Raw genomic sequence first — 20330 nt, forward strand, 5'->3', positions numbered from 1 at the left:
TAATCAAGGATTTAGGAAGACTCTCTTTGCATGCACACACACACACACACACACACACACACACACACACACACACACACACACAGACAGACACTGTATAATGTGTACATATTTTTATGTAATCAGCAGCAGGACTTTCTCTTGTATGATATACGTGCCTCTTGATTCAGTCACTTTATCAATTATCACTGGTGTCCCTGTGCCCTTTAAAGGAAATCCTGTTAAATCTTCTCATCTGTGCTCTGAGTCAGCCCGTCGTTAAGCTGAGCACAGCAGTCGCTTAATTTGCTTCCATAGGGTTCCTGTTATCGCAGGAAAGCAGAGAAACTTAGTATATATCTGTTTCACTCTGACGGCTTCACGTCCACTGCCAGTCGGCTATTAATCACAATCCAGAGAGGTCATTACTGCTTATCACTGCTGTTGCACAAAAACAAGCCCTTCTGACTCTATTTTTGTCCACTTCTTTATTTTTATACGACTGAGAGGACTTTATAAGCAGCTTTCATGACCGTAAGGCCCCTGAGAAACTTGCTTTGTCGTCCCAGAAGGTTTTGTGGCGAGCTTTGCTTCGGCCCTAATTTTGGAGCAAACAAGCGTCGCATCTGCCACGCAGCTCACGGTGAAGACATCCTGTTTTCCTCATTCTTGTGTTTTTTCGGTGGTTTCCTCACGTCTGCTGTCTGCAGCGTCGTGAGAGTGAGCCACTGTGGTTTCACTGTGGACGCGAAGGGCCTCTCGTGGCCCTGTCCCACCCTTCTCCTGAATAACAGGCTTTCTCCTCCACCCCACCCACGAGTCACGTCATCCAACACCGCGGCCACCACGGCTGCAGCTACAGGCCGAACGAGCCAGAGCGCGGAGCAGGGCGGAGGGACGTGTGGGTCAATAAACACCAGATGTTGCATCGGTTTCGGGGGATTTTCTATTCAGGATGTTTGGCTGGGATGACTTCAGCTTGTCTTTGTATCAAGGTTTAAAGGAAGGAGGGGCACATTCTCTGTTCGGTGTGTTTCTGATGCAATAAGAGAAAACAAAGTTACATACATGCTCCTCCTGAGCCTGTGAGAGCTTCATCTGCTCCCCTCTGCTGAAATCAAGTAATCACTCTCGTGTCTCGTGATGTTGGATCTAAAACTCTGCCTCGACCTCGCCGGCGGCTTCTCTGGTTGATGCTGGTCTTGTTGAAGGATTGTTGGATACAGAAGGCCCCGTGGGTTTTCGATGTGTGTGGCCTGTTAGGGAGGTCTCGTTGGAAGGAGAAGAAAGTTGTCCAGCTGTCCAAAGCAGAAAGTTTAGATGGACTAACCATGTGTACTGCGTGAAACAAGAACCTTTTCTAAGTGGCATCTGAACACCTTTTAATAACCTGCCACTTGACACCAGCTCTGCTGCTGAGTGTGTTTGGTCTGGACTGAAGTTACCACCATCAGGGAAGCCATTAACTCAGTATGTGCGGATTTTAAAATATCTTTGCCTAATGAATGCAGGTTGCATCAAAAAATGCACCTCTTGTTCTCTGAGTCTTAAATCCGTCCATCCACACAAATGTCACACAGATTCAAAATTAGAGTGCAAACAGAAACTTCTTGTAGAAAGCGTCGTGACTTTCCATGGTGCAGATTTAGCTAACATCTTCAGGCAAAGAAAAAGAGAGATTCAGGTGTTTGCCACAATTATGTCATGTGGGAAAGACAGGAAAGATTCCCATGTTTATGCTTTGCAAACATTGACGTCATCGAACCTCTTAAGACACCTGTGTGACTGCAGGGTTAGTTTTGTGAGAGTTACACAGCTGCTTTGACAATACAGCACTGTATCCATAAAATTTGGGTTAAATTAACCTTTAATGGTGGAATTCAGCTGATATAAGGCGTCCATGTTTGTTTGGTTTTCAGTCAGGTCCATATTGTTTGTTGAACTGCAGCAGAGCTTTCAGAAAAGTCAGAGTTTCCTTGTGATAATTACGACTTGAATGATGTGATTTGCAAGTCAGAAACTGGCGATTACAATAATTACAATATGACATGAACGCAGCAGAAAGCCACAGTTAACTGACTCATTCTCTCAAAGCATGATGGGAACATAGACGGTAAAATTAATGGATGTAGCTACCGTGATGTCACCCGTTGGTTTGTTGACTCCCGTTTCAAGTCTTGAATTTGGCATTTTGGCTGTCGCCATATTGGTTTTTTTAGGCCTGAAGTGACCATATTTGGGCGAGAGCGAGGGGTGGATTGGGCCGAGAAGCGAAGGACACTATCAGCAGACAGCCTGTCACTCAAAGTTCGTCCTTAATTATGCATAACTTTCAGCCATGATAAAATGTTAAAGGGTGAGTAATAATAAAAAAAAAACTTAGCCCCTGTGCAGTCATCATGAACGGGGACATTAGCCATAGAGACCAAAATGTTTTTGTCCCAGGCTGTAAACATGTTTGTTTCTGCTGTAAAGTTCAACATTTTAACATGGAGGTCTATGGGGATTGTACCATTCATTCTGATTAATGTAACTAATCCCAAGAATAACAGCAAATGCCTGGCTAAGAGGTGTAGTAAATAAAAGCACTAAAAACAGATCAGATTACCAGGAAGAACAGAGATTTCATGCAGCAGTAACCTGTGCAGTTTCCCACTGGGATTAATAAAGTATCCCATCTAATCTGCTTTGCCTCACTCAGTTTGCCTCATTCACACTAAGCTGCTGCCCAGTATGACTTCAGTGATTCACTGGTGACCACTAGGAGCCGCAGAGGGGCAGCTTGAGGTTTAAGACAAATACTCAACTTCATTTTCCCACCCAGAGTTTTCCAGCAGGTCCAGGGATTTGAACAGGAAATCTTTGAGCCTCAAGGATTCCTCTGCCCAGAGAAAATGATCTTTTATAGGAAAGCCACCGTCCATGAACAAATGTCGGTCGGTTTTTATGAACTCATTTCCCGATTGTACAAAGCTGAATCCCTCTAACGTGCCTCCCTACCTATGCACAGGGGTTAAACAAACCTGCATTAAGCTGGTTTCTTTACAAACGTCTGGTTGAATAAAATGAAAGCTCAGTCTTGTGGTCAGAAATGTGCAGCTCTTTGCATTTTCCAGGCCTTTAAACCCACCCGTCGCCTTTGAAAGTCCAAAGCCTTGCAGAAATGTTTATAGGTCTGCATTGAAAACAACCCCACTGACACTAAAGACAGCTGTTATTGGGTCCAGCCTTTGCCAGAAAGCGCGGGAGAAAGCACAGAACCAACATTTTAGTTTTTCCATGCATTCAGCCAACATGTCCTCTCCTTGGAAAACCATCAAAAATGCTTTGTTTCTGTGTCTGTAGGAAGAAATGAAGAACAGATACAGGGACTGATTGTTGCATTGTGTTTGGCTACAGAACAGTTTTCAAGAACAGACTTCAGTCCTCCTCTGAGATTTGCCTTCAGGCCTTTCTAGCGCTTAATCATAATTTGAAATCCACATTCCTATTTCAAAATCTCACATTACGAACTGCTGTAAATCACACAGTCCTGTAATCAACGCTCATGCTTCTTTTCTCCTCCCGCTCTCTCAGGGAAAGAAGTTTGAAATCCTTCCTGATGGCCTGCCCTCGGCCCGTAAGCTCATCTACTACACAGGCTGTCCCTTACGCTCTCGCCACCTCCTGCAGCTGCTCAGCAACAGCCACCGGCTCTACATGAACCTGCAGCCTGTTCTCAAACAAGTCCGCCGGTTGGAGGAAAATGAAGGTACTACGAATGCACTTATATATTCATTTATTATCTTGTCTTACACTGTGTGCCAAAGCACAGTTACATAAAAGTTGTAAACCTCAAGAGATCACACATGGATATGACATTTTGAAGAATATCCAATCTGTTTTAAAACGAAAACGTGTCCTGTGTTTGACTGATTTCAGAGAAGAAGCAGTACAGGGAGTCGTACATCAGCGACGCTCTCGAACTGGACATGGACCAGCTGGACAAACGTTCCCGGGCCAGCGGCAGCAGCGCAGGGAGCATGTCTCATCACAAACGCCTGTCCCGCCACTCCACCACCAGCCACGGCAGTTCACACACCTCCGGCATCGAGACGGACAGCTTCAGGGCCCCGGGTCAGGCCCCACACAGGCCCCTACGGACCTGCAGCTCGTCCACAACCAGCCACGGGAGCTCGCACACCTCCGGCATCGAGAGCAGCGGCAAGGAGCGCATACTAGATGATGACGGTAAGAGGGGACATTTGATATTTCATCCTTAATGATACACATATATGAAGTTGATGAAAGTTGTAGTTATTCTGGGGATGTTGTTGTGAGTTGAAATAATTCAGACAATCTTTGTTCCTTCAGAGATTGAGATGCTGGTGGATGACCCCAAAGACTATGAGGAGCTCCATGAGATGGCTCTGGACCAGGAGCTGTGTATCCACATCACAGAGGACATGTTGACCATGTCTCCTGATCAGACCAATGGATACTCAGGTACAGACGCCATCTCACACTGTGTCTGCTCTTCTTATACTTATTTACATTTTATACTTTGAGTTCAGATTCCTCAGGGGTGAACTGTAGCGTGTGCAGAAGGTAGATAGTGTCTTATTCTCAGTTTTCTGGCATTATGAGCGAGTCACACCCACAGCGCACTGACTGAACACCTAAAAGACAACCATAAAGATGCATTAGGGATTGTAATAAAGAGTTGTTTCATACTGAAGCTAAATGATATCATCTGTTCTCCACAGGACTGATAGTAAAAGACGTCAGCTCCTCCACCTCCAGCTCCTCTGAGACCGTCGTCAAGATGAGAGGACAGAGCATCGAGTCTCTGCCGCAGGTAATTCAGATTTAATGCATGGTTTTTACAGCACCATGTGCACTCGTATCAGCACAATATACAGTATATGGCAACGTCCAAACACTTTCAGTAATGCCTGGAGAAATGCAGTTAAGAAAAGTCCATCATGACTGTGGTAGAAAAAAGTTATAATAGATCTTGTCCTATCCAACAGAGAAGAGGAAGTTAACCACAGTTTGACTACAAAGTGACTCCTGGACAATATTTAACATCAGTGCTTGATGAGCATTAACATTTAAGCAGGATTTATACTTGTGCAGCAGACCCTACACCATAGCCTACGCACATGGCCTACACGGTTGTGAGCATTTATACTTGTGCGGTGGTGTGTCTGTGTCACTCTGCAGTTACACCTCCAAAACACTAGTCGGCCGTGGGGTTTCTGTGAAGTGCTGTAAAGTTTAGTTGATTCAAAACACACATTAAACATGGCTTAATAGCGACAATGTCAAACACAAGTACACAAATCAGCTTCACTGTAACTCGCAACATTCACAGACAAACACTTGTCTTTATCTGGACACATTTTCCCCACAAATACAACATGCTAATGTGTTTAGCACAAACCTAAGGCATTTTACATTGTATAAATTAGCCTAGCAGCTAGCGGACTTTTCCCTCTACTCATATGAAGCCAGGGACAACATCAATATTTAACAAAGGTAACGTTACAAAATTCAGCTCCATTACAACTCACAAGGTTCACTGACAAAGCAACTGTCTTATACTAAACACGTTTTCCAAACAAATACAACATGTTAATTTTATTAGCACAAGCCTATGGCGTTTGACATTGTATAAATTAGCCGAGTGATGAGCCGAGATTTTCTCTGCAGATATGAAGCCAGGATAAATCACACACAAAACTTAAAATGCTATTTTTGTGGAGGCTACATCTGCGTCGACGTAGAGCCTATGCTGTAGGTACAGTGTTGATTGAACGCAGAAGTATAAATTCTGCCTTAAACGTTTCTGACAACAGACTTTTTCTTTAAGTCATTCACATGTTTGAACGCTTGCAGCTTATTTCATCATATCTGATTTGTCGTTTTCCTTCTGCAGACGTCTGCATGCAGGAAGCCTCAGTCTTCAACCGACCGACACAGCCAGTCTCTTGACGACGTCCGGCTCTACCAGAAGGACTGCCTACAGTGGGCGGAGCTCTGCCAGGACACCGCCCACAGCTACACATTCGGCTGCGCCCAGGAGCTGAGTGACGGCGGCGGAGGCGGCTATCAGGGCCTCGCCGACCAGCGCGCCGGCATGCTTGGCGAGCAGCACCCGTTTCCCATCAAGAGAACCAACAAGTACTTCTCCCTGGACCTGACCAGCGACGAGGTTCCCGAGTTCGTTGTGTGACGGAGGCGGAAACAAGGAGGCCTCAGGGTGCCCTGTTCGCTCCGCCGTGTCAGATGTGGAGATGTTTCAGCCCTCAGGGAACGAGACGAGAGAGGAGTGTTGGAGAGGCGGTTTCTAGGATGAGTAAACTGGCAACAAGTCGGCTGTCCCTTCACTTACCACTTCAGACACATAACGTAATAAACAAACAAACATGGAGGATTCTGGCTCTAAAGGGAACTTAAAGAACGGACACCAAGTTCAAGAGAACCTGCGTATTTAAAACGTAACCTGAGCTGCTCCCCTGTGTGAAAGGAAACAAAAGGGATCCTGTCATATTCTTTAATTAAAAAAACGTTTTTATTCAAATCTGTCTCCTCCAAACTGGTTTCAAGAACCACACGTGGTGTTTGCCTGCTTCATTAAGTCATAAACAGACTGTGTGTGTGTGCACGTTGGCTTACAGCAGACAGACTCATGCACAGACATGAAGAGCATATCAAAGATTTTCTCTGGAGGACACAAAGGACAAAACGAGCTACGAACCAAAGTCAAGAAATGGAAATAAACAACTTTTTCTCGCAGTGTGCAACCATGATGAATTTAAAGTCATGGTGGGAGGGACGATGATCGCATACGTCTTTGGTCTCTTCTTCTGCGCTGCTTCATTTGACCTCAGCAGGAAGTGCAGTGTGCCAACTCCCCCCTCTCAGACTGGACTCTCAATCATGTGAACACACACCCGACGTGCCTTCATCACACTATGCAGGTGTCAAACCCTCGCCTTGACAATCACACACCCTCACCTTAGTCATTTCTAAAGATCCAAGCCATCAGAATTCAAAGCTTCACATGATTTTTTTAAACGTTCACACACTTCAAGCCAGTTTTTCAGCTTCTTAAATGTCAGAAAGACTCGATTTCAAACTGTTTGATGTCCTGTGAACTCCGACTGAGTTTCCCGGGGAGGAATGAGGTCGAGTAGGTTCCTACATGTCCCGACTTGCGTCGAGTTTGCGGCCACAAAAGCTTCCCTGTAATCTAGACTCAAAATGGAGCCCGGTTGGCTGATGGCCAAAACAAACCGTACATTTTGATGCACACATGTACGTCCTTCTTTCTGCTCAGTTGTTGTTCACTCTTTTGTTCTTCTGTTTCATTTCATCCATTGTTTTAAACTGGAATTTGTTACATTTTTTATTTTGCATCCTCTCGTTTTACCTGAATTCTCTTTACATGTTGTGTTTTTGTATGAACTCTCCAGACTCGTGTATGTCAAGCAGTTATTCTGATGTCATTCAGTATTACAAGCAAATGTATGTGACAGTATTAAGGACGTGTGATGTTAGTGGAACAAGAAAGACTGGTTTTATCATTTTTAATCCCACAGTCAAATTCAATAGAACTGAAGCCTGTTGTGGCTGACAAGATGTGTTACGAGCACTTATTTCTCATTAGTCACATCTCAGATTTCACAACACTACGACTGGTGTGAACGAGGGCAGGAAGGTGTTTTTACTCATCATTCATGCAGCTCAGATTCAAAGTGCCGCAGTTACAGCTTTGATTTAAAACAGTGTCAAGCGTTTTTAAAGATGCAACCATATTTTTTGGTACTGGTTTATCATGACCACACAACTACATTTCGATTACTGAAAAACAGTAGTTGAAAAGACTGGATCATGCTGTTCATTAAAGGAATAGTTCACCATATTGGGAAATATGTTTATTCCTCTTTCATGCTGAGAGTTATAGGAGAAGCTCGATACCACACACATGTCTGTGCACTAAACATGACGCTATGGCCAGAAGACAATTAGCTAAGCTTAGCATCACGTCTGAAAATGGGGCAAACAGCTAGCCTGGCTCTATGTGAAGGCAACAGACATCCTGTTTCCACCAAACACTTTCGGTATGTAACCTTTGGAACCAAAAGCAACCCTTCAGACATGGTACCTAGACCCTAGCGTTTCCAAACATTACCCTTAAATGTGGGCGGGGTTGTTGTCACTCACTGCTCCGTCCAGCACTCACTGTATTTCCTCCTCTATCAGTCTGCACCTTGTTTATCGTCCACAGAATGAGGCTGCACGCCGACATTTTCTGAACAAAATAAAACAGGCTGCAGTGAGAGTCTCTCTCCATGGGAAATTAAGAAATAGCAGGTTTGTGCATTTAGTCCTTCTCAGGCAAGCTCAGGGGTTTAGTGTTGCTGTAACCCACAGGAACGACACTCCACAACGCTGCTTTTTTCTAAGAGTGAGGATTAGAATATATGCAGCTCACATAATCCAGATGAAATTAATATATATAAACTCTTGAAGATCCACTCATTCACGTCGTCAACTCCTGCACTGAGTAACATTACAAGTTAACGTTCCACCTTAAAAGTCGCCGGCATTTGGCCCAGTGAATTAAGTTATTTGTTTCTCAGACTCCAGCTGCTGTGAGAGGCGGCAAAACGTCCTTTCATTTTATAGTTACAGTTTACTAATAAAACTCTCCACAGTATGAACAGTGGTTACATGAGCCTCAAAACCAGCCACAACTCAGCCCTGAGCAGAGTGACCGTCCTCTACTGACCAATCAGACTCCAGATCTGTGTGCTAGGTACCCCAACAGAGGGGGGACCAAAAATGGGGACAGTACGGAACGGTTACATTGGTACTATCGGAGAAAAAGCGTGCCGAACTGAACCATAACGGGGCTAAAATTCTCCTACCAGCACCTTTTAAGTCTCTAATTAGCACCTGATATCTCAGTTGTTTAATCTGTGTGAATACTTGAGCTTTAGAGGAGTTAGTGGACAGATTTTGTGACAGTTTGACAAAGCCACGCTTGCTGTTTCTAGTCTTAATGCTAAGCTAAGCTAACTAGCTGCTGTTTAGCTTCTCATCCAACTCTTTGCAAGAAAGTTAAACAGTGCCTAAATGTCAAACTTTTCCTTTAAGTGTTAACTGTGTTACGTCATCTGCAGAAGGGATGTTATATTTAAATTCTTACGTTTTTTGCCGTTGGCTGACGTCTTGAGCTGGGTCGAGACTCGTGTAACAAGATGCCTGCTGACAAAAACAAACAAATTACATAATTGTACAAACTCCAGCTACTTTTATTTACTCTCTGACTTTGTAGCTAAGCTGTATGATGTGTGACTCACACGACACTTAGTGGCACTCATTTTAGATCTCTGTTGCTGTTTCGACCCCAGTTCAGCCTTAAGTCACCCCACGTCTCTTCAGTTCTCACAGACTGGCAATACGGAGCATCTGAACAAGGTTTTAAGAAACACATTTATGTAACACATAACAAGTACATGAATTTGATACCGCTATGTAATTAAAAACAACTTCTATATTTCCTACAGTTTTATTTCTTTCACTGTTTTAAACGTATAATTATTTCTACTCATTAATGGAAAGTGTCTAAAGTCATATTTTGATGGACGATGATGTTTCTTATATTAAAACAGTATGTGTTGAGGTACATAGCCATACAGTCATAACCCATGTCCTTAAAGTCTTCATAATTTGTTCTAACTTCATTTTCTGACTTCAATATATGGTCATACTTACACTGAGTAAGAGTCTGTATGTCTGTGTCCATAATCCTTTCTGTGAAAGGATCTCCCTTCAGGAAAAAATGAAAGATTTTTTTTTTTGTCACCCTGTAGTTTAAAAAAAAAAAATTGTTATTATGAAGTCTGGTCCGTGCCTTCTTGGTACTAATGCCCTCAATATCCAATAAAAAGGTACATTTATTGCCAAAGTTCTGCTGTTGTGTGGTGATTTCAAAGTTGTGTTTAGTTTGCAAAATGCAGAATAATAGAATATGTGGAGAAAATAACAAACACAGATTTTCTATTTAGCTCATTTAAAGCCTTTAATCTACACAGGAAGTAGTTTTGTCTCCAATAACAAACTGCTATTAAAATATAGTGGTTATCAGATAAAAATATTTTATGTTGGTCCCTGTGGAGGTCTGTGTCAAGTCCCCAAAATGTTTTATTAATATGTGCTGCCCTCTGGTGTTACTATGAGTTCATGTAGGTATCAGTTTGGCCTGAAGGTGGCGGTGTTGTTTCACATATGAGACAGCAGCAGTGCCTTGTGGTCCTCCTGTCACCCAGACTCTGTGCCACCTGTCCACTTTAGATTGGATGCATCAACTCAAGCACACAAATAACTTTTATTGCATAAGAAAATTAAAATAAAATGAAATTATATTAAATAGAAACTTTTGTTTTGTGGTTTTGAACTGAACTAAGTAGCTGGCTACTTTGACATTGGAAACTCTAATGCTGCCTCTGGATAATAAAGTAAGTTAATTGTGGGAGCTTTCATTTAAACATGTAGTGACTGTATTTTTGTTTTGTTCTATAAAAATTACAACAGCACATATTTGACTGATACTACAATTTAAAACTGGTAAAACAGAAGTTTCCTTGCTGGCCTTGTCCCTCAGGTGAAGTAAAGCCTTGGTATAATGTACCTCATAAATCTCTGTGACACTACTGGCCTGGCATTGACTCTTGAGTGTTTGATGGACCTTTTTCACAGCAGGCAAGAAAAGCAAAGTTGAAATTGATGACAATAACGATGGCTTGGTTTCATAAAGTGTTCCAGTAAGCTTAACAGTGAGCCACCCTGGGGTAAGATTTTCCTTGTAGTTCATGTCTTTCTTAACATAAAATCAGTCACAAAACCACGTCTTTCCCCTTAGGTTTCCTTAAAATGTTCACTTAAGTATTTAAGGTTTTCTCCTTATCTTGGGCTTATACCTAAAGAATCCCTTACAGCTAGTTAAACCTTTGCACAAAAGACTTTTAACATCCCAAGCTTGAGAGCAAGCTAATAAATAGTTATCATGGACACTGTAGTATTTTACCACTGTAAAATCTCTTTCAGTGCAGTAAAAGCCTTAAGTCCCTCAGTGTAAGAAAAAGTAAGTCATACTTAAGGAGAAATCTTAAGGTGTTTTGTGCAACTGGCTCAAAGGCCTCCTCTGAATGGAATGCAGCTGTAATTAATGTTATTAAATACACATGTGCTTTCATGCAATGACACAACAAAATGTCTGTTTGCTGTTAGCTGCTCCAGCAGAGGGACTGTATCACACTCAGGCCCAGTGTGTCTCTAACTGAGAGGGAGGTTATTAATTCTGGTTTTATTTAATCCAGTTATATTTTTCTCTGAACAAGAAACTCAACAGTGACCAAAAAATACTCATAATACTGAACTGCCATAAACAATGGCAGGAGTAGGGAAGCAATTGCACCTGCTGCTAATTATTAAGCTAACATCTATTCAATTTACAGATGTTCAGCCTTTTATGTTCGGAAGAAAACAGGTAAGCAAACATTGTGTTAAGATTGACTTTTTGACAACCATTTACCACAACAAAAAGTATTAACTATAAAAGTATACCTATGAGTGAGAAATGTGCGATAGCCACAAAAATGGCGACGAACCCAAACCGCTAACACAGGAAGTCAATGACGCAGTTAAAATAAGAGCTAGCTAAGTTATGTCAAGCTAGCCGTTGCTATGTCAACGGTTAGCTTGGCTATATCAACGGCTAGCTTGACATAACGTTACCTAGCTCTTATTTTAGCTAAAGCAAAATGTAGTTATTATTTTTTTCTATAGCGGCTATCTGTGGTTCAATAATATCCATTTTGATAAACAGGTATGTTGGCGTGTTGCTCGACATCACTAAATGAGACTAGCAAAGTACAATCATGATAGATGGGAAAAAACAGCACAGCTAGTTAGCGCTAAACTGCTAAAGCTAACTAGCTTAATGTTAGCAGAGCAACATCATTTAGTGTAGTAAAGTTACCTTGAAACTAAATCAATAACAAATGAATCTACAATCAATACATTTAAATATATTGAATTGTAGATTCATTTGTTATTGATTTCTGTATGAATATTAATAAAACAGGAGGCCGAGAGAGACAAGTGTGTATAAACCATAAATAATCCAAATGAAATGTATTTTCTCAAAAGAAAAAAATTGTAACCAAATTTTATTCAGCAATTTGCACATGTGTTAATACAGTAGCACAGTTTCAAGTTTTTCTTTTTAAACAGAAATATTATCTCTTTTACCCTCCACTCCCCCACCGGTAATGATAATGATAAATGAATGAAATAAGTAAAAAATAATTGAATAACATACATAGACAAAATGTAGGTGTGCAAGTAATTTAAAATAAACAGATACAGAAATAAATTGTTTAAAAAACTTAATAAGATAAAAAATAAAAGTCAGCTGGTAATACTAAACATCAACATGTCAACCTAACCTTGTCTGCATCGTACAAGATCACAATCCAAAATGTATGTATGGTAACGTTACCCACACTGTTACATCTCCTCACTTAGTTGTGTCTGCACAATAAATGCACCAATATGCATGTCGCTGTGTGTGCATATAGGCCTACTATATACCCCAAAACAGTAAACACTTATCTTTGTCTGGTCATACTTCCCATACTCTGGTCTAATGGGATAGATTGCATTGGTTCGAAGTGGGAGATGAGAGGCTGCTAGCATTTGTAGAACTTCTCAGCTGAGCCACGGACAGAAAATTTGATCTTTTCCAGTTTCTTAAATGACATTAAATCCCACAGCCGGGACGTATTTAACGGGGTGAAAAGAGGAGGATTCAACAGTATTATGGTATTCAGTGGGTATTACGTCTATCTGCTAAAAATCAAATATATATATATATATATATATATATATATATATATATATACATATATATACAACAAAAAAAAACAACCTTTGTATCTGTTAGACAGTTTGCTGGCCAGCCTTAAAATCCTCTTTTCTCAACTTCATTGTTTCTGTAGGTTCTGCTCTCTGTCTTTGAACTGCTCCATGCACTGCTGAGTAACTCCATCTGCTGGGAAGGGCCACAGGATGCGACTTAAAGCTTCCTTAACACCAAGTAAGTAGACCTTGTGTTAAGACTTTATTCTTTTCACTGTACTTTATACACACACTAACATCTGGCTAGTAATGGAGGACCTATTCAGACCATTGACTGGATGGATATCACCAGAGCCCCCACAATCAATATTAACACATATTTAAGTCACAATATAATATTATTATTGCGATTTTAAATGTGTTGCGATATGCTGAGTACTGCAGTAAAATATATTACCATATGTTGTGATTTCTTACCTTTTTTCAACTGTTAATTAAAGCAGACAGACTCATGCACAGACATGAAGAGCATATCAAAGATTTTCTCTGGAGGACACAAAGGACAAAACGAGCTACGAACCAAAGACAAGAAATGGAAATAAACTTTTTCTCGCAGTGTGCAACCATGATGAATTTAAAGTCATGGTGAGAGGGACGATGATCGCATACGTCTTTGAGAGAAAGCAGCCTTGGTCTCTTCTTCTGCGCTGCTTCATTTGACCTCAGCAGGAAGTGCAGTGTGCCAACTCCCCCCTCTCAGACTGGACTCTTAATTATGTGAACACACACCCGACGTGCCTTCATCACACTATGCAGGTGTCAAACCCTCGCCTTGACAATCACACACCCTCACCTTAGTCATTTCTAAAGATCCAAGCCATCAGAATTCCTCAAAGGAAATCTTTGTGTTTTTAGTTTTATCAGTTCTATCTTTTTTTTCTTTTTTTTCTTTTTACACTTATTTTTTATTAATTTTAAAGTTAATAGACAAAAACAAGACAGAAACATCAGGACACCAAAAAACATACAAATCAATGCGTGGAAATAAAATAATAATAATAATAATAGTAATAAAATTAATAAGTAAATAAGTACTAAATGAATAATGATAATAACAATAATGAGGATAATATTAATAATAATAATAACAATTGAGAAAAAATAGATAAGTAAAGTAAGATAAAAGAGAAGAGAAGAAGTAAAAAAAGTGAAAAAAAGTGGAAAAAGAGACAAAAATAGACTAACACAAAAAAAACACCCACACAACATCAAACAGACAGAAGGCAGATACAAAATATAGCATTTTCAGTTTTATCTAATAAGATAAAGTTTTGGATCTGTCCATCTCACTTCAGTCATTTTTGTTGTGGAAAACTTTATCTAGTGGACTGAAAAGGCAATTCATTTTATTATTCTAGTAGGCTACCAAAAGTTTAATTTGTATTTGTAATATTATTAATATTAATATTAAAAACTATACTTGGCGTCTGTATAACAATATATTATTGCCATAAAAATATAAAACGAAATAATGCTGAATTAATTTTCCCCCCCACCCCCAAAATTTACTCAAGTACAAGTAGAAACACTATAGTCCAAACGTACTCCAGTAAAAAGAAAAATCCTGCCTTTAAAATGTAAGAAGTACAAAAAAAAGTACATAAAGTACAAAAAAATTATTAGCAAAACATACAAAGGAAAGTTCAGAGTACCAGTGGCCCTCTATGGCTTTGACAAAAAATATCATATGAATTGTAAAAATGTGTAGCCTATGCCCTGAATAAAAAAAAAAAAAGTAACATTTCGTCAAATGTGCATCACACGCTACGGCCTGGTGTCCTTTCCTCAAAGTTTTGACAAACCTCAATGGCGTTGGCTTGTCTTGAGCCTCCCTAGCTAGGCTAGCAATGGATTCCTAAATCCATATAAGTCTCAGAGGAAAATACAGAATTTAATTGTGCATGGACAGATTTGATTGCTTTCATCGCCAATGCTGAAATGTTAAAGTACCAAATAATCCTAAATAGCCCACTGCAGAGGAGCCATCTTGTGGTAAGACATATTTTAGAATGCCCATTTAGACCTATGTTTAATGTTGATAGATGAATTTAAACTTAATATGCAGTGTTACCATAAGGCTTGAATATGTTCTGCGGGTCCAGATTGTTTTTAAATTTTTGGTCAAAAATGGCTCTTTTGATAGCTAGGTTGCTGACCCCTGCTTTAGGTCCTTGGGCTATGGATGTTTTCAAGGCCCTTCCCTCCCTTCACAATATGCCACAGAAACAACCCCCGTCAATACAGCGACAGATTATACAGGGAGCGCCTTCCTAATCAATAAACAATATGACACTCATCGTGCAAAAATATATTCCAGGGTACGTGCAAAGTTTGACAGTATTAAGAATAAAAAGAATATGCAATGTAACACAAAATGTGTGTTAGTGTAACACATGTAGACAGATGTGAAGACATCAATGTAACGTGTCGAAAACATGGATGCATTCCTTATTCAGCTCCACCTCCGACACAGATAACGTGTCTCCCTCTCCCTCCCTCTCCCCTCCGAGCTCCACAGCTGTACAGGAAATCAGTCATCCACCATCCACTGCTGTCGCCATGGCAACACAGAGGGGGGAAATCCATTCTCTTTCTCCGTCACCTCCCCCCTTTCTCCCCTCTCCTCTCCTTTCTTTTGTCTTGTTGAATTAGGTGTTCGGGCCATGTTCATGCATTGCTGTTTTTAGATTTAAAACAAGTGTACTGAAGTTAATGACGACGCAAACAGTGATTTGACTCTTACAGTCTTCTTTCTAGGTGTTCCTGTCATTTACATCATTTCTGATACCTCCATACATCTTATCTCCTCATCTATGAGCATGTGTGTGTATGGGCGATCATTTGAGCTGATTGTTTGAGAGTATTAGGTGACACTGTGTCTCCAGCAGCAGTGGTGACCTCTCCGTAAATCCCACGGGGCATCGGGGCGGCTCTGCTCGGCTCGGGCCAGCAGCTGCCTGGAGGAGCCAGATGGTCACAAATCAGAAATGAAATCCAGGCCCCTCCCCCGCGCCAGTCGTGATAACCCCACCCCTTGTGCACACAAACACACACATACACACTGCTTGTACAGGATCATTCGAGCATCCTTCATCCAGCTCTTCCTCACCCAAAATCACCATTGTTGTCTGAAAACCCTTTTAAATGTGCTCAGATTTTAAGCTGGACTGAAAGAGAATTTTACACTACATTGCCTCATAAAAAAAACAAAACCTGGTAAATCTGAATCCAGCACATTTCTTCCTAGTTCCTGAAAAGCTGAAATGTATATCAGCTCCACCCTTACATACAAAACAGCACCATCTATCTATTTATCACACCAGAAAAGGTAACTCTAGTCTTCAACCCACCACATCTGCCTGTGTCCTCTTAGAGGTGGATTAACAGCACTTAATAAACCAGCCTATTAACCAAAACAGCTGCACTGACACCACAAGGTTCAGAGATGATCCCCAGAGCCGATAATAAAACATAGTAATCAGATTACAAATAAACAGATCTCTGGATTTATCTCTTCTCCAGTGATGGAGGGAGGGAGGACGGGAGAGGTTTCACTGATACTGTCTCTGCTGATGCTCAATAAGGCCACGACATACTGTAGCTCCCAACCACGGGTACATGACCTCAGGGTACCTCTGCAGCTGTCAGGGGGTAGGTAAAAAGCTGTGTGTGGGTACACTAACAGCTAAAATTGGCTACTGAGCGAACAGTTGAAATAATTAACTTTAATTAATGAACAGACTGTTGGAATAGTGGCTAAAAGTAATGAGTGCACAGTCGAAATTTTAACAGTTACAATACCTACAGATAGGCTTATGGATAAACAGTGAACACAGTTTGCTAAAGTAGGATAATGGATTAACGGTTGAAACAGCTTAAAGCAGGTTAATGGAAAAAGAGTTGAAATAACTAATTGTAGACTAATGCATAAACAGTTAGTTTAAAATAGTTAGCTTAAGGTAGGCTAATGAAAATCAGTGGAAATAGGTAATCCTAGGCTAATGGATAAATGGTTAAAAAAAAAAGCTAATCGTAGGCTAATGGATAAATGGTTAAAATAGTTAGCTTAAAGCAGGCTAATGGATAAATGGTTGAAACAGCAAATCGTAGCCTAATGGGTAAATCGTTAAAATAGCTCATCGTAGGCTAATGGATAAATAGTTGAAATAGTTAGCTTCAAGTAGGCTACTGGATAAACAGTTGGAAGAGCTGCCTAAACTAATGGGTTAAAGATTGAAATTGTTAGCTTAAACTAGGATAATGGATACACTGTTGAAATAACTGACAGTAGGCTAAGCAACAAATTGTTGAAATAGCAAATTGTAGGCTAATGGATAAATGAACCAAATAGTTAACTTAAAGTAGGCGAATGGGTAAACAGTTGAAATAGCAAATCATAGGCTAATGGATAAATGAACCAAATAATTAGCTTAAAGTCGGCAAATGGGTAAACAGTTGAAATAGCTAATCATAGGCTAAGAAAAGGTTGAAATAATTAGCTTAAAATAGGCTAATGGATAAACAGTTTAAATAGGTAACTGTGGGCTAATAGATAAAGGGTTGAAATAGTTAGCTTACAGTAGGCTAATGGATAAAGGGATGAAACGTCCAGCCTCTGCCACTCCAAGAGGTAACGTTAAAAATGCAAACTAGACCAAAGCAAACTAAACATTTGTGATTCGATTGTATGTATAAATATTTACATTAACCACTTATACATGATTATCAGTGTTAAATAACATCCTGTTTATAATCTGTTCATAAGAACATTATTGGAAAATGACAGATGGTGTTGATGAACGGGAACTTGAGCTCATCTGACAGGCCTGCGGGGGGGGGACGTCAGGCTAAAAAGGTTGGAAACCATTGGCTGAGGGGACCCAGGAAGGGCTATCACAGATCACTGTGTTATCCTGGTGACAGAGGCTTCCTGTGTTCGCCTCCACAGGAACCATGACTCACTAATTCTCCATCTTCCTCCTCCTCCTCCTCCTCTCTCTCCATCTCTCCTTGGATGTGTACTGTAACTGTAAGTTTCACGGAGAATAACATCTGCATGAATGGAGCCGAGGAAAATGTGATTCACAGAAAACGTGACACTGTGTTCAGACAGTAGGGTGAAGATGAGTAACATTAGCTGAATTTACCTGCAGGCAAAGCACACACATGCAGAGAAGCAGACGTACTGTGCTCTCTTACAGACACGCTTATGTTTACTCATTTCAGCACATACAGTCAGACATATACAAGACAAACTAGGAAGCTCTTAGATAATGTGCAATCCTCTGAATTTTTATAAAATGCAAAAAATACACATAATGGCATATAATCGTGCTGACTGGCCAATGTCTGATATTTTTTGGAGAAATCCTGTCTAGGACTGCTAGAGCTTTGTAAATTTATAAGTGAGCCACAGTTATAACCTCTTTTAAATTTAACTTTAATTTGACTTTTGCAGGATTTCTTGGTGTAGATGTGTGAATCCGTCATCTGAATTTGGTTGCAATTGCACAATGTGTTCAAGAACTATGGTAACCATAGGCTATCAGAAACTGTATGGCATATAAGAGAATTTTAACGTCTTTCAGGTATATAGAAAAATTTTATGTACTAAATTTGGTGATGCTTGGATGAAATTTGGAGGAAGTCTGACGCCTTGTTTCCTCTTACATATGTGTACGGAGACGAGGCAACTGGAAATCCATTCATTCCTATGGGAATCTCCATGATATCAAGATGTGTCTGCGAAACTCCTCCCCTCTGTAATATTTTGGTCTGGAATTTGCCGCGAGTACATTTAAAACTTTTTGCTGGCTGCTAACTAGCTAACAGCTATTCCTTTCAATTCAGTTGCCTATGCTGATTGTCGAGTGAGTTTGTATGATTAAATTATCTTGTTTATCTAGCTTTAACACATTGTGAAGCTCAGTAATGTTATTCTGTTAAAATATGGTGATACATTATATACAGTCAGATCCTCATTATGACTCATTCAGCCGTTCAGACGTCTTTTAAATTAAATATTTCACAAAACATTTCACATACCTGGCAGGTCCTGTTTTTGTCCTGGTAATGTTCCAAGTGTATATTCCAAACTACTAGATGGCAAAAAGCGGACAAAATTAGCATCTCCTTCATGGTTACAGGTAGTTTCTATCCATCCATAAAGAAATGCACTTCTTTGCGTCGGACACTAGAGGCATCATCCATATATTTACCAATCTACGGACACCAGTCACATACGCAAGTGGAAACAAGGCATAACACTATTCTACTTTGAACCTGTACTTAGCTGTGGATTGAGCTAATGCTAACTTTTGCATGTTAGCATGCTAACAATTGCTAGAGCTAAAGATGATGAGAGTCTGCCCACCCTGCATCCACACAGTGACTCGGCTAAGTGTTAGCATTGTGGGTAGCATTATAGTATCTGTGTAAGTTTGTTGGGACCCTTTAACTGCTTGTTGTCAGATGTTTGCTGCTGCTGTTGTGTTAGCTCATACGAACTGGGCACATGCTGAACCTACCTGCCTACCTCTCATACAGGTGTCCTCCTGCGCCTCTGGGTTGTTAGCTTGTTGAGGGGTGCTCACTTCCTAGGAGCGACATCATGGCATTGCCTTTGCGGCCTCTGACAACTCCAGCAAGCAGCAGACCCCGCTGTCTCATCATCTACCCTGTAGCGCCACTTGATTCAATATATATTTTTAAGCTGGGCGGCATGGTAGTGGTTAGAATTGTCGCCTCATAGCAAGAGAGTTCCTGGTTCGCACCCAGGGTGGTGGAGCCCTCCTGTGTGGTGTTTGCATCCTCTCCGGGTACTCCAGCTTCCTTCCACAGTCCAAAGACATGCAGGTTAATTGGTGACTCTAAATTGTCCGTAGGTGTGAATGTGAGTGTGAATGGTTGTCTGTCTCTATGTGTCAGCCCTGTGATAGTCTGATGACCTGTCCAGGCTGTACCCTGCCTCTCACCCAATGTCAGCTGCGATAGGCTCCAGCCACTCCACAACCCCCAACAGGATAAGCGGTTACGGAAATTGAATGAACTGATGGTGTTAATCAGTCAAAATTCTTACTGTCAGTTAACGGTTAAACGGTTAATTATAACATTCCTAAACAAAACCCGTTGCAGTCCATCCTGAGGGGAACATGAATGTCTGTACCAAATATCCTGACAATTCATCCAATAGTATTTGAGACATTTCACTTAAAAACACATAAACAGACACATACAAACATGTGGCACCATAAAAACATAACCTCTTTAGTTAAGGTAATAACACCCCTTCTCATATACACACCAGCTGCATGCACACGCTCACACACTTGATCTTGTCGCCCTAATTGAGTGTATCCTGTACATGCAGAACATCC

The 20330-nt window shown here is 40.8% G+C and overlaps 1 protein-coding gene across 1 annotated transcript in view; it reads left to right on the plus strand.

The window, feature by feature from the left end:
- Nucleotides 1-9934, plus strand: part of frmd6 (FERM domain containing 6) — a 34687-nt gene extending 24753 nt beyond the window's left edge. Inside the window, exons 10-14 of the mRNA XM_050061894.1 lie at nucleotides 3556-3730; nucleotides 3901-4209; nucleotides 4333-4464; nucleotides 4725-4816; nucleotides 5900-9934. Of these exons, the coding sequence (XP_049917851.1) occupies nucleotides 3556-3730; nucleotides 3901-4209; nucleotides 4333-4464; nucleotides 4725-4816; nucleotides 5900-6196 (1005 nt within the window). The 3' untranslated portion in view covers nucleotides 6197-9934. The remainder of the gene's footprint in view (nucleotides 1-3555; nucleotides 3731-3900; nucleotides 4210-4332; nucleotides 4465-4724; nucleotides 4817-5899) is intronic.
- The last annotated feature ends 10396 nt before the right edge of the window (nucleotides 9935-20330 follow it).

The sequence above is a fragment of the Epinephelus moara genome, chromosome 14, assembly GCF_006386435.1.
Source record: "Epinephelus moara isolate mb chromosome 14, YSFRI_EMoa_1.0, whole genome shotgun sequence".
In the NCBI taxonomy this organism is placed as follows: domain Eukaryota; kingdom Metazoa; phylum Chordata; class Actinopteri; order Perciformes; family Serranidae; genus Epinephelus; species Epinephelus moara.